At 51.6% G+C, this 9,590-nt stretch overlaps 1 protein-coding gene across 1 annotated transcript in view; it reads left to right on the plus strand.

Annotated features, from left to right (window-relative positions):
* Positions 1–9,590, plus strand: part of ADAMTS17 (ADAM metallopeptidase with thrombospondin type 1 motif, 17) — a 313,263-nt gene that overhangs the window by 288,153 nt on the left and 15,520 nt on the right. Inside the window, exon 20 of the mRNA XM_008568277.1 lies at positions 2,565–2,717. Within this exon, the coding sequence (XP_008566499.1) occupies positions 2,565–2,717 (153 nt within the window). The remainder of the gene's footprint in view (positions 1–2,564; positions 2,718–9,590) is intronic.

The following is a 9,590-nucleotide window of genomic DNA, read 5'->3' on the forward strand; positions in this document are numbered from 1 at the left end:
AAAAAAAAAAAAAAAAAAGAAGTTTCTCTATGTCTACATCTGTGTGCATACCTAATCCTAGTACTGAACTAGTCCTAATCCTGAACTAGTATCCATACCAATCAGTCTAATTCTGCCTCAGCCCCAGCTTGAGCAAAATGCTCCCTTCTAAACATTTAACTTAGAATCAAATCCTTCCCCCACAGGATGCTCATGAAGCTGGTATTTCTGCCACTTCACCATGTGCTGAAGCCCCACTAGCCTTTCTTCTGTTGGAAATGAATGAGTTTCATTTTCTTGGAAAGTTTTTAATGACATGGTAGCTTTTATGCACAGCAGTATTGATCACTCTCACTACCTACTCACCCCGCTTCTTCCCAACTTTATTAGAAGAAGGGTTGAATATCCAGAAGGAAGCAAAAGCTAGTGAGTCCCTCCTGTCCTCAGCTTCCAGGCCCCATTCCTGATTGGAAGCAAAGAAAGGAACTGAGCATCGCCCTCCAAGCTTCTTTGGAGACGTCATCAGCCGGCAGCACTGCCCTTCCCCAGGCCAAGGCTTCGAGAGAATGGGCTGCTGGTCAAAGGGCACGAGCCAGGGTTTGGTCACAAAATAGGCCGGACATTCAGTACTTGAAAACAAGGGAAAGGGGCAAGGAATGCCGACCCCAGAGTAAGACAAAGTAGGAACTGAACTTGGCCAGAAATGGTGAGTGGGCTCCAGTGGAGAGGAGCAAGTGGTGTGGACGCTGGTGCCGGGGGGAGCCCAGGAGTCAAAAGGGGAGGACACAGCCAGTGAAATGCTCAGGAAACATTGCCATGCAGAGAAACAGGGGGACAGACCTTCACTGCAGTAACCAGGGGCTCCCTGAAGCAGCCCTACTTCCCAGGAGGCCCTGTATGCAAAGCCTGTTGTGGACTGACCCCTCCCATCCTTTAAACTAGCCCCTCACCCCCCACACAGGATGAAACACCTTTGCCCTCCCAACGCCCTCCAGGTGAGATCACAGCCAGCTCTGAAGCATGTGTATTTCTTCTAACCCAAACCCATGTAAATTACTCTCAAACCCCATAGGACCTTCACATGGAGAGCTAAGTGGAATTCGTAGGAAAAATAAAGCTAAGTAACATATTGGAATAAATGTTAATAACAGAGGGACAACAGAAGGGCTGACCAGTTAGCTCACTTGGTTAGAGCATGGGGCTGATAACACCAAGATCAAGGGTTCGGATCTCCTTACTGGCCAGCCACCAAAAAATAAAAAAAATAAAAAACCACATTAATAACAGAAATATCAAGAATAATGTGTGTCCTTTATGAGTACTTTTTTTTTTTTTGTCCTTTTTGAGACCGGCCGCACCGCACTCAGCCAGTGAGCGCTGTGAGCGCACCAGTCATCCCTATATAGGATCCGAACCCCCGGTGGGAGCGCTGCTGCGCTCCCAGCGCCACACTCTCCCGAGTGCGCCACGGGCTCGGCCCTTTATGAGTACTTTTTAAGTGGACACAGTGGAACTTTTTAAAAGTTGAGTTTATTGTAGCTCAAGACAGTCACTGCTGTAGCCTTCAATATTTTTGGTAAATTGAGCAAGTATGAAATCTCCTTGGAAGAATTCAGCCTTCAGCCTGCACCATCTCCCTGAGTTAGATGTTTGCGTCCATGGCAGAGACAGGGCTTTGCAGGGAGGTCACACACTGGTCCACACACAGCACATGAGCAGGGGCCTCCCTAGATTGCTGGCCGTGTCCCCCTGCTGGCTCTGCCTGGGCCTCCTCCTCCCCACTTCATTTTTGGAGGTGGGTAAGTGCATTCCCCAGCCCAGGCACCAGCCCTCCCTGAACCCCAAGGAGCAAGCCAGGAGCAGGCTGTAGACACCCCACAGAGCACCCGCAGTGGCTCTGCCCTGTCGTCTCCTCCTCCCATCACTGCTTCTTGCTGCTTGAGGGCTCACGCATCATCCGTCACTCCTCAGACCTGGGTCCCCTCCCCACTGCCTCTGCCCATGTCCCACCGGAAGTAGGTAAACTACCACAGGGACCAGTCCTCTCTCACCATTCTTGGCATCCACATTAAAACATTCATGGGAGCTCTCTGCGAGGGCTTGCCATCTGCCTCAGGAGAAAGTCACTGTGGCTTGTTTCCTTCCTCTCCTTCTCCACATGCACCTGGAAGCCAGCTGTGAGGGGCTGGAGCCTGAGGCTTCCTGCTTCAGGGACCTCACCTTGCTGCAGCTGGTCTTGATCCCTGCTCCACTCACAAATCCACCCAGCATTTGCCCTTTGAACTTGTGCTCCGCATTGGTGCTTTGGCCCTGATGACTGGCCACTAGATTGCACTCCCCTCATCTGACCTGGGTACCCTGGGTTCTTCCCACCCCTGACTCCTGTGCCCCCCATCATTGGCCACTCAGCTGGGTCCCCGCTGTGACCACATGCATAAGATTCTGATGACCAGGAGCTTTTTGAGGACAAAAACATGGCATCCTCACCTCTGTGTCTTCATACCAGGTCTGGCACACAGGAGGGACTTATAGGTGCTGACGGACTTGAATGGAACTGGACTGGATTAAATAACAATGTCTTGCAGTGTTCCGCCAACTGTGGAAAAGGGACACGGAAACGCACTGTGACATGCACTAACTCACAAGGAAAATGCGACGCGTCCATGAGGCCGAAAGCTGAGGAGGCATGCGAGGACTACTCCGGCTGCTACGACTGGAAGACTGGGGACTGGTCCAAGGTGAGCTCGGCATGCTGGCCTTTTCATCCCGCACAGCAGGCAGGGGCTCGCGGGTCAGGAGCTCAGCTCTCATGATAGGCCCCTGTTCTCCCAGGTGGTCTCCATCTACCAGGTAAACTCACTTTCTGTCCACACGCTGCACCTGCTGGTGACCCTGCTTGCTTTTCCCTGCCTCTCCTGCAGGCCACACCAGCACCACCCTGGGGGCTCGCTGGCAGCTTCCACTGCTTCTGGTGCACTCGGAAGGGAACCAAGTGCAGCCCAAAGCACAATGCCAGTGTGGCCATCCCATGTGGCGTGCTGGCTGTACCCCAGTGTCCTGCATGGGCTTGGCCTCCGGCCATCTGACACAGAGGCTCATAAATGTGTGGGAGCCTAGGCCCAGGCAGACACAGGGGCACTCGGGGCAAATGTCACTTCCATCCATTCCAGGACCCTGGGCAAGGGTCTGCAGGATGCAGAGGCACATAGGGTGGGGATCGTTAGGGCAAGAGAAAGGAGAGATGTCACAGCTGCAGAGCCAGCACCCTCAGGGGGCAAGAGGATTAAACAGCAATTAAATTTTTTCCAAGTAAAAAAATTCTTTGCTGTCTAACCCTCCTTTTACTCATTCACCTTATATCTTTGAGTTATTCCTATCTACAGGGCATGGAGGTGAGCACCACTGCCAAGTATAAGAACCATCCAGAAGGTTTTCTGTTGAGCCTTTTCACAAACACTGTACAACGTCTAATGAAAGCCCAGAGTGTGTTTATGTTTCCTTACAGTACTAGTGACGAAAAAACTGCCCGTTTGCTTCTCGTGATACCTCTTCACTCAGAGGTTGCAAGCTGGTGACCTGAGAGTCACTGGTTTCTGTTTACCCTGCATAATATCTTAAACATTTTGGAATTTCTTGCTAACATTTAAAAATGGGAAAATTTCACCTGAAAATTTCAATTTTGGTTTTGCTATAAAAATCTGATAACATGATCCAGGCAGGTAATTTGATTTCTGCCTCTACTCTATGGAAGGAAGAGTGGTTTGTCCATTGAAAAGCAAAATTTATCAGAATCTGATCCCTGTAGATATGCCGCCACCACCTCCCCCAAATCAGATCACAAACCCCTCCAAACCTTCGAGTGCAAAAACACCAAATTTCTCAGTTGCTGGTTTGCCTGGCTGTGATAAAATGCAGCCTCTGGATAACAGTGATTTTGGGAAGATCAAAAACACCTCCTTCTTGATGAAAAAATCTGATCAAAGCTATCGAACCAAGGCCAACAGTCCAGTTTCTCCAAAAAATAGTCATGAATGTCACACAGTAACATGGATGTTAATAAATATGGAGCTGCCAGGATGAATCTTACAATGGAAGAGAAATGACTTCAAGGTTCTCACAAAAGAAACATGCACTCTGGGCAGTGGGAGCCTGGAATCGTGTGATAGAGATGTGAAGGAATTTATAGCTTTGACTCTCCCCTTATGTGTCTTAACCTCTCTGGCCCCTGGTCTCTTTATCTCTAAAGTGGCAATCACGGATGCTGGCTGTGCCTGCTTCTCCGAGACGCTCATAGGTTTCAAGGTGCTAATACATGTGACTAAGCACTTCGACAACTAAATCCATTTCACTGCCTAAAATCCGCCACCCAGTGTTCACACCGTTGTGGGGACTAACCCATTCTGATCTGCTTTAACTTTCTCTTCTCAGTAGGGCTTCTTAGCCTTTTATAGAATGATGCAGAGAAATGTTGCTTCATATCCAAGCACATCCAAATGCAGCTGAAGAAAAGTCATATCCATAGCTCAGGGAAATGGAGGCAAGCTAAAAACATAGTTCAGGTTTTGATCAATCAGCAAAACATTTGAAACTTTCAATGTCAGAGTCATCTAAAGAGTTGATGATTATGTTATGCCTAAATGATTGCAGAGAGTCCAGAAGATGTGGAGGGGAAACTGCCCAATACAGTAACAGGCAGAATAACATGGTTTGGATGCCAAAGGTCAGGTGTAAATTGGAATTAGCTGTCATTACAGACGGAGAATTAGAAGGGTCCTAGCTGTCCCCCAAATGCGGCCTGTGCTGTTGTTGACTCCTGTGGCATGGGTGAGCCAGGGCAGGAGGCAGAGGCGGGGAGTAGTCAGTTCTGGGCCTGGGCCGCCTGTGCCCATTGGGGTTGGGGGGAACCTGGCACTTGTTTCCTCTCTACGGTGCACCTGTGCCTCACATCACCCTCCTCTCTAGCCAGGCTTGTCGCTCCTGCTGTAAGTAGAGGAAATAGAGGCTCGAGGTGGTTAATCGACTTGCCCACACTCCTATGGCAGACTCCAAGCTCAGACTCCAAGTTCAGTGCTCAGCCACTCTGGTGGAAACAGAGCAGGAGGGGCTTCAGGAGTTGTCTCTGAGCCGCGGGGTACCCTCCCTACGGTCGCTGGCCAGCCAGCACTTGGGTTACCCCAGCCGAGCCATTCTGATTTTGAGGACTAGGTAGATGCTTTTGTTTTCTTAAGTGCTTTGAGCTGCCTGGCACAAGGAGTGGCCGAACGCCACAGGGTGAACAGGAGCAGTTCATGAGAAGCTCAGCAGTCCTGCCAAGATCTGGTAGGTCGCTCGGCCCAGTTCGCAGGCCCCTCCCCAGCCACAGACACAGGCACACTATCGGGCAAGTTCACAGGCATACACGGCCCACCAGGAATGCCTTCCGGGTGCGACAGAGCCTTTTGTCTGGCCTTCCTGTTTACCAGCCATGCTGCACTTCCAGATGGGCCGAGCACGGGGAGGCCACGGTGCCCATGTTGCCACAGCCAGTTTGGTCAGTTGTCCCTGGTGGTGAGAACAAGAAGGACCAGTGGCACATGAAGGCCTCCCCACAGTGTAGCAATAGTCAAGGGCTGGCATCCGAAGGCATCGCATTGGCATGCAGTGGGCCATGCAGAGCACTCAGCACAGGCAGGAGCCAGCCGCCCCCACCCCTGCTGGCACAGGTCTGGCCAGAGCGGCTACTCAGCCTCAGCACCTGGCCAGGACCAGGGCAGGGTTTGTTGTACCAAGCAGAGGAGCACCGCAAGGACGCTAAGCTAGAAGTCTCTGTGTGTGAGCCTGGTGTACTGGGAGCAAGTCGGCCACCCCAACTGCCCACCTCCCCCACCTCCCTCTGCTGCCGTCACTGGTGTGGGGTGGGGGACTGGGCATACACCCCCATACAGCTGTAGAAATGTGCCATTACTTCCCTTCCTGTCTTCTCTGGAGAAGTGAGAAGAGCACAGTTCCCCATGGGGTCCGTGTCCTCGCTCCCCAGGTGACAAGGCCAGTGTAAGTGGATTCCACAGATGGGCTTTCCCCTTACGCCCTCTCTTGTTCAGGCTGTTTGGATTTGCTTTATGGTCGACATGTCATCCTTACTGTCCAGCTTGCAGACGGTGCCATTGCTGCACATGTGGGATCTACTGCATCTTTAAACCACACACCCTGGCTTACTTCCTGTTACCAGCCTCCAATCTCCACGTGTCAGGCTTTGAAGGCAGCAGACAAGTTGCCCAAGAGGAAAGCAGATGGAAGGCTGAACACCATCAGTGTCATGGTATCTGTGGAAGTTTTTTAAAGTCCTCATTGCCAGGAGGAAATTGTTGCATCAGCAGGTGCAGAAAGTGTGCTGGACTGGGCAGGTACCTGGTAAACTATGTCATGATTGCAGGGGCTCAGAAGATTGCGCTCCATCCGATGGAGGCTTTGACATCTTCCATCCACACAGTGTCTCCTCATTTTGCCCCAAGGGGCTGTTGAGAAAGATGAGCCTGCTTCCAGGGAGGTGGTGGACAGGACAGTTCACATTCCTGCCACAGGAACTGTCCTTAGCTGGCACCCACCTGGCTGGGGGAGAGTGCCTGGGAATGGCTGAGCTCCTCGGCACTCAGAGCCTTGGAGAAGCAGGGAAGGCTTGGAGGGAGCCTGGAGCCCCTTCCCCATCCTGACCTCAGCAAATGGCCGAATCCTAACCAGGGCCACATGGGAAGGGCACACTCCACATCCCCATCCCTGCCAAGGGCTTTACCATGGCTCCAGTATGTTTGAAAAATGACCTGCAGCTGCCTTCCCTCCTGGGATATTAGCTCTTTCCAGGAAACAATGCAAATCATTATTTTCACCAGTCAGTGCTGGATCTATGGATTTAACCCCAGGGGTGGGGACACTTAAAATGGGAGAGGAGGAAATCTCATTTCTCTCTAAAATAGCATGACTTCCGATCAAAAATTGAAATGTTTCAGATTTAAGACCAGAGGCATTAATCACCACTGAAATGATGGAATGTTCCCCATGAGAAATTATTCTGGAGGGATTATCTTGGATGGTGTTTTTAAAGAAGAAAAAACCATTGGCTGTCCACGTTAATAGTGTGGCGTTCCCTTATACCAAAGAGAGAAAGTAGCCATTGAACTCCGGGTGCCATTGGAGGCCTGAGAAAGGGGCTGGTCTGACTTGCAAGGCCTCAGGCCAGCTCCAGGTGAGCACTCTGCACCTGAGCCCAGCTTCTGTTTGTAACATGGAGATGGGAGCACCTCAGAAGATCCAATGATGCCATATGCATGAGCCACGAGCCCTGGGAGGAAATCAGAGAGAAGCGTCTCTGGTCAAGTTCACAGAAACATTCTCCATCTGTGTGCTCCCCAGACACCTGGCTGTGTTCTGGGCGGGGAGGTGAGGGCCTGAGTTCCATGCCCATAACAATGAACAGACCTTGTGATATACAAGGGGCAGTTACAGAAAGTAACAGCCCCAACACCACTTTTGAAGGCCGTGCTTGCTTTGGTGGGGCCCAACTGCCCCACCCTGCAAGGCAGGCCTGCCCAACTGGGCCCTACTTGCTGTGGAGGTTATGGAAGTGGACAATGAATGACCCGGCCTAGATGCAGTAGGCCATGCTAAGTCTCACTGGGTGGGTGTGAGGTCAGCACTGGGGGGCCACAGCTCGGTGTGGGTGCTGATGGAGGGTGATGCTACTTTTATCGAGATCGAGACGCTGGCCCTTGACATTCACCATTGCTTTAAATTTACAGAGCACTTTCACTGGTGTTACCACATTTGACTCTAACAACCATTTATGCCCATTTTACAGATGAGCAAACTGAGGCTCAGAGTTATGTCTTTTTTTTTTTTTTTTTCGTGCCCAGCAACGGATCGCAACCCTCAGTGTCACGCCCGTACCGGACCGGGACCGGCAACAGGATCGCAACCCTTGGTGTTGCCCCCGCTCCTTGCTCAGCCAGTGAGCGGCCGGTCTGTATGTGGGATCCGAACCCTCTGCGGGAGCGCTGCCGCGCTTCCCAAGCGGCGCACTGTAGCAGTGCGCCACCGGGCCGGCCCAAGGCTCAGAGTTATGGTGTGGCTTTTTTCCCCAAGGTCACACAACTAGGGCTAGGAGTTCGATCCATTCCCTCTGGCCCATATTCCACTTTTCTTTCAAGAACACCATAATGTCAGAGGCTTGGATTCCTAATTTGAAATAATAACTGGACTATAAGATGCCTTCAGCTCCAACCACCATAGGCATGTGCTTGTTATGAAATCAAGTAGTTACCTGCTCTCTCTCCAGCCCACCCCCATCAAAGCCTGCTCCCCCAAAGGCTTTGTGTCAGTCATTTCCACTTCAGTGTAAATCTGTTATCTCTATAGGAGATCCTGTGTGTTAAGCTTCCCCTTGATTGTGAGGTTAAAAGTGGAGCAATTACCGAAGGAAACTTGAGCATCAAGGAGCAAGTATGTGAGGCACTGGGGACACTGGGCTCTTGTCTGGGACATGTGAAACCATACCATGGTGGCAGTGGCATTGTGCATTAAGATGAGAATGAGCACATCCTCCATTCCATATTACTCTTGGGAGTGGGAGCAGCCAGTGAAAGGAAGGTCATCAGAATTCAGGGCTTTTCTGGGCAGGGGCAGGAGGTTGGGGGACAGATACTTCCTAGGTGTGGAACAGATAGTGCCACTGGGCCATGGGGTTACAGAGAAGAGTCTAGGGCCCAGTCTCGACTCAGTTGAGAGACGTGAGCTTGCTCTAGAGCAGTGAAGTCCCCAGAGTTGCCAGGAGAGGTGCCTGTGTGGAAGTGAGGTGGGTTACAGGGGCTGGACTGAATAGTCTAAAGGCCAGTATGATGATAGCCACGAATGCCTTTGTCCCCTTGGCCCCCTGCCCCCCCCACTCCATTTGCTCAGTGTCCTTCAGCAAACCAGCTGCCTTCACGTGCAGTGAGAGATCAGAGGATGGGGACCCCAGGTTGTCCCAGTGCTCCTCTCCACCAAGTCTGGGCTCTCATCACCTGGCCGTTGAATCAGAAGCCATCATCCCTAAGGAACGCTTTTGTTTTACCAGATAACACAGGTCCCCATCCCAGCTCTGCTGTAGCCTCACCTAACCTTGTCTGGGCATCATCCTCCATCAGATGGGTCTGGGGGTATCCCATGTGGGACTGATGGCAGAGTGAACGACATCCAAGTAAAGTGCGCAGCCCAGTGCCTGGCGCGTAGGAAATGCCCAGCAGGTGCAAATTTTTATCATCACTGTCATCATCATCATCTGTACAAGTCAAAGGTCTCCTGTCCCTCATCAGAATTTCATTTATTACATGGGCCTGTAAAATATTTATGTCTTAGGGCCGGCCCGGTGGCACACTGGATAAGTGCGCCGCTTGGGAAGTGCGGCGGCGCTCCCGCCCGAGGGTTCGGATCCCACATACAGACCGGTTCCCACTCACTGGCTGAGCGAGGCGCGGGAGCGACACCGAGGGTTGCAGTCCCGTTGCTGGTCCCCGGTCCGGTACGGGGGCAACACTGAGGGTTGCGATCCGTTGCCGGACACGGAAAAAGACAAAAAAAAATGTATGTCTTAGAACAGTTCA

Source organism: Galeopterus variegatus, unplaced genomic scaffold (genome assembly GCF_000696425.1).
Source record: "Galeopterus variegatus unplaced genomic scaffold, G_variegatus-3.0.2 Scaffold393, whole genome shotgun sequence".
Lineage (NCBI taxonomy): Eukaryota > Metazoa > Chordata > Mammalia > Dermoptera > Cynocephalidae > Galeopterus > Galeopterus variegatus.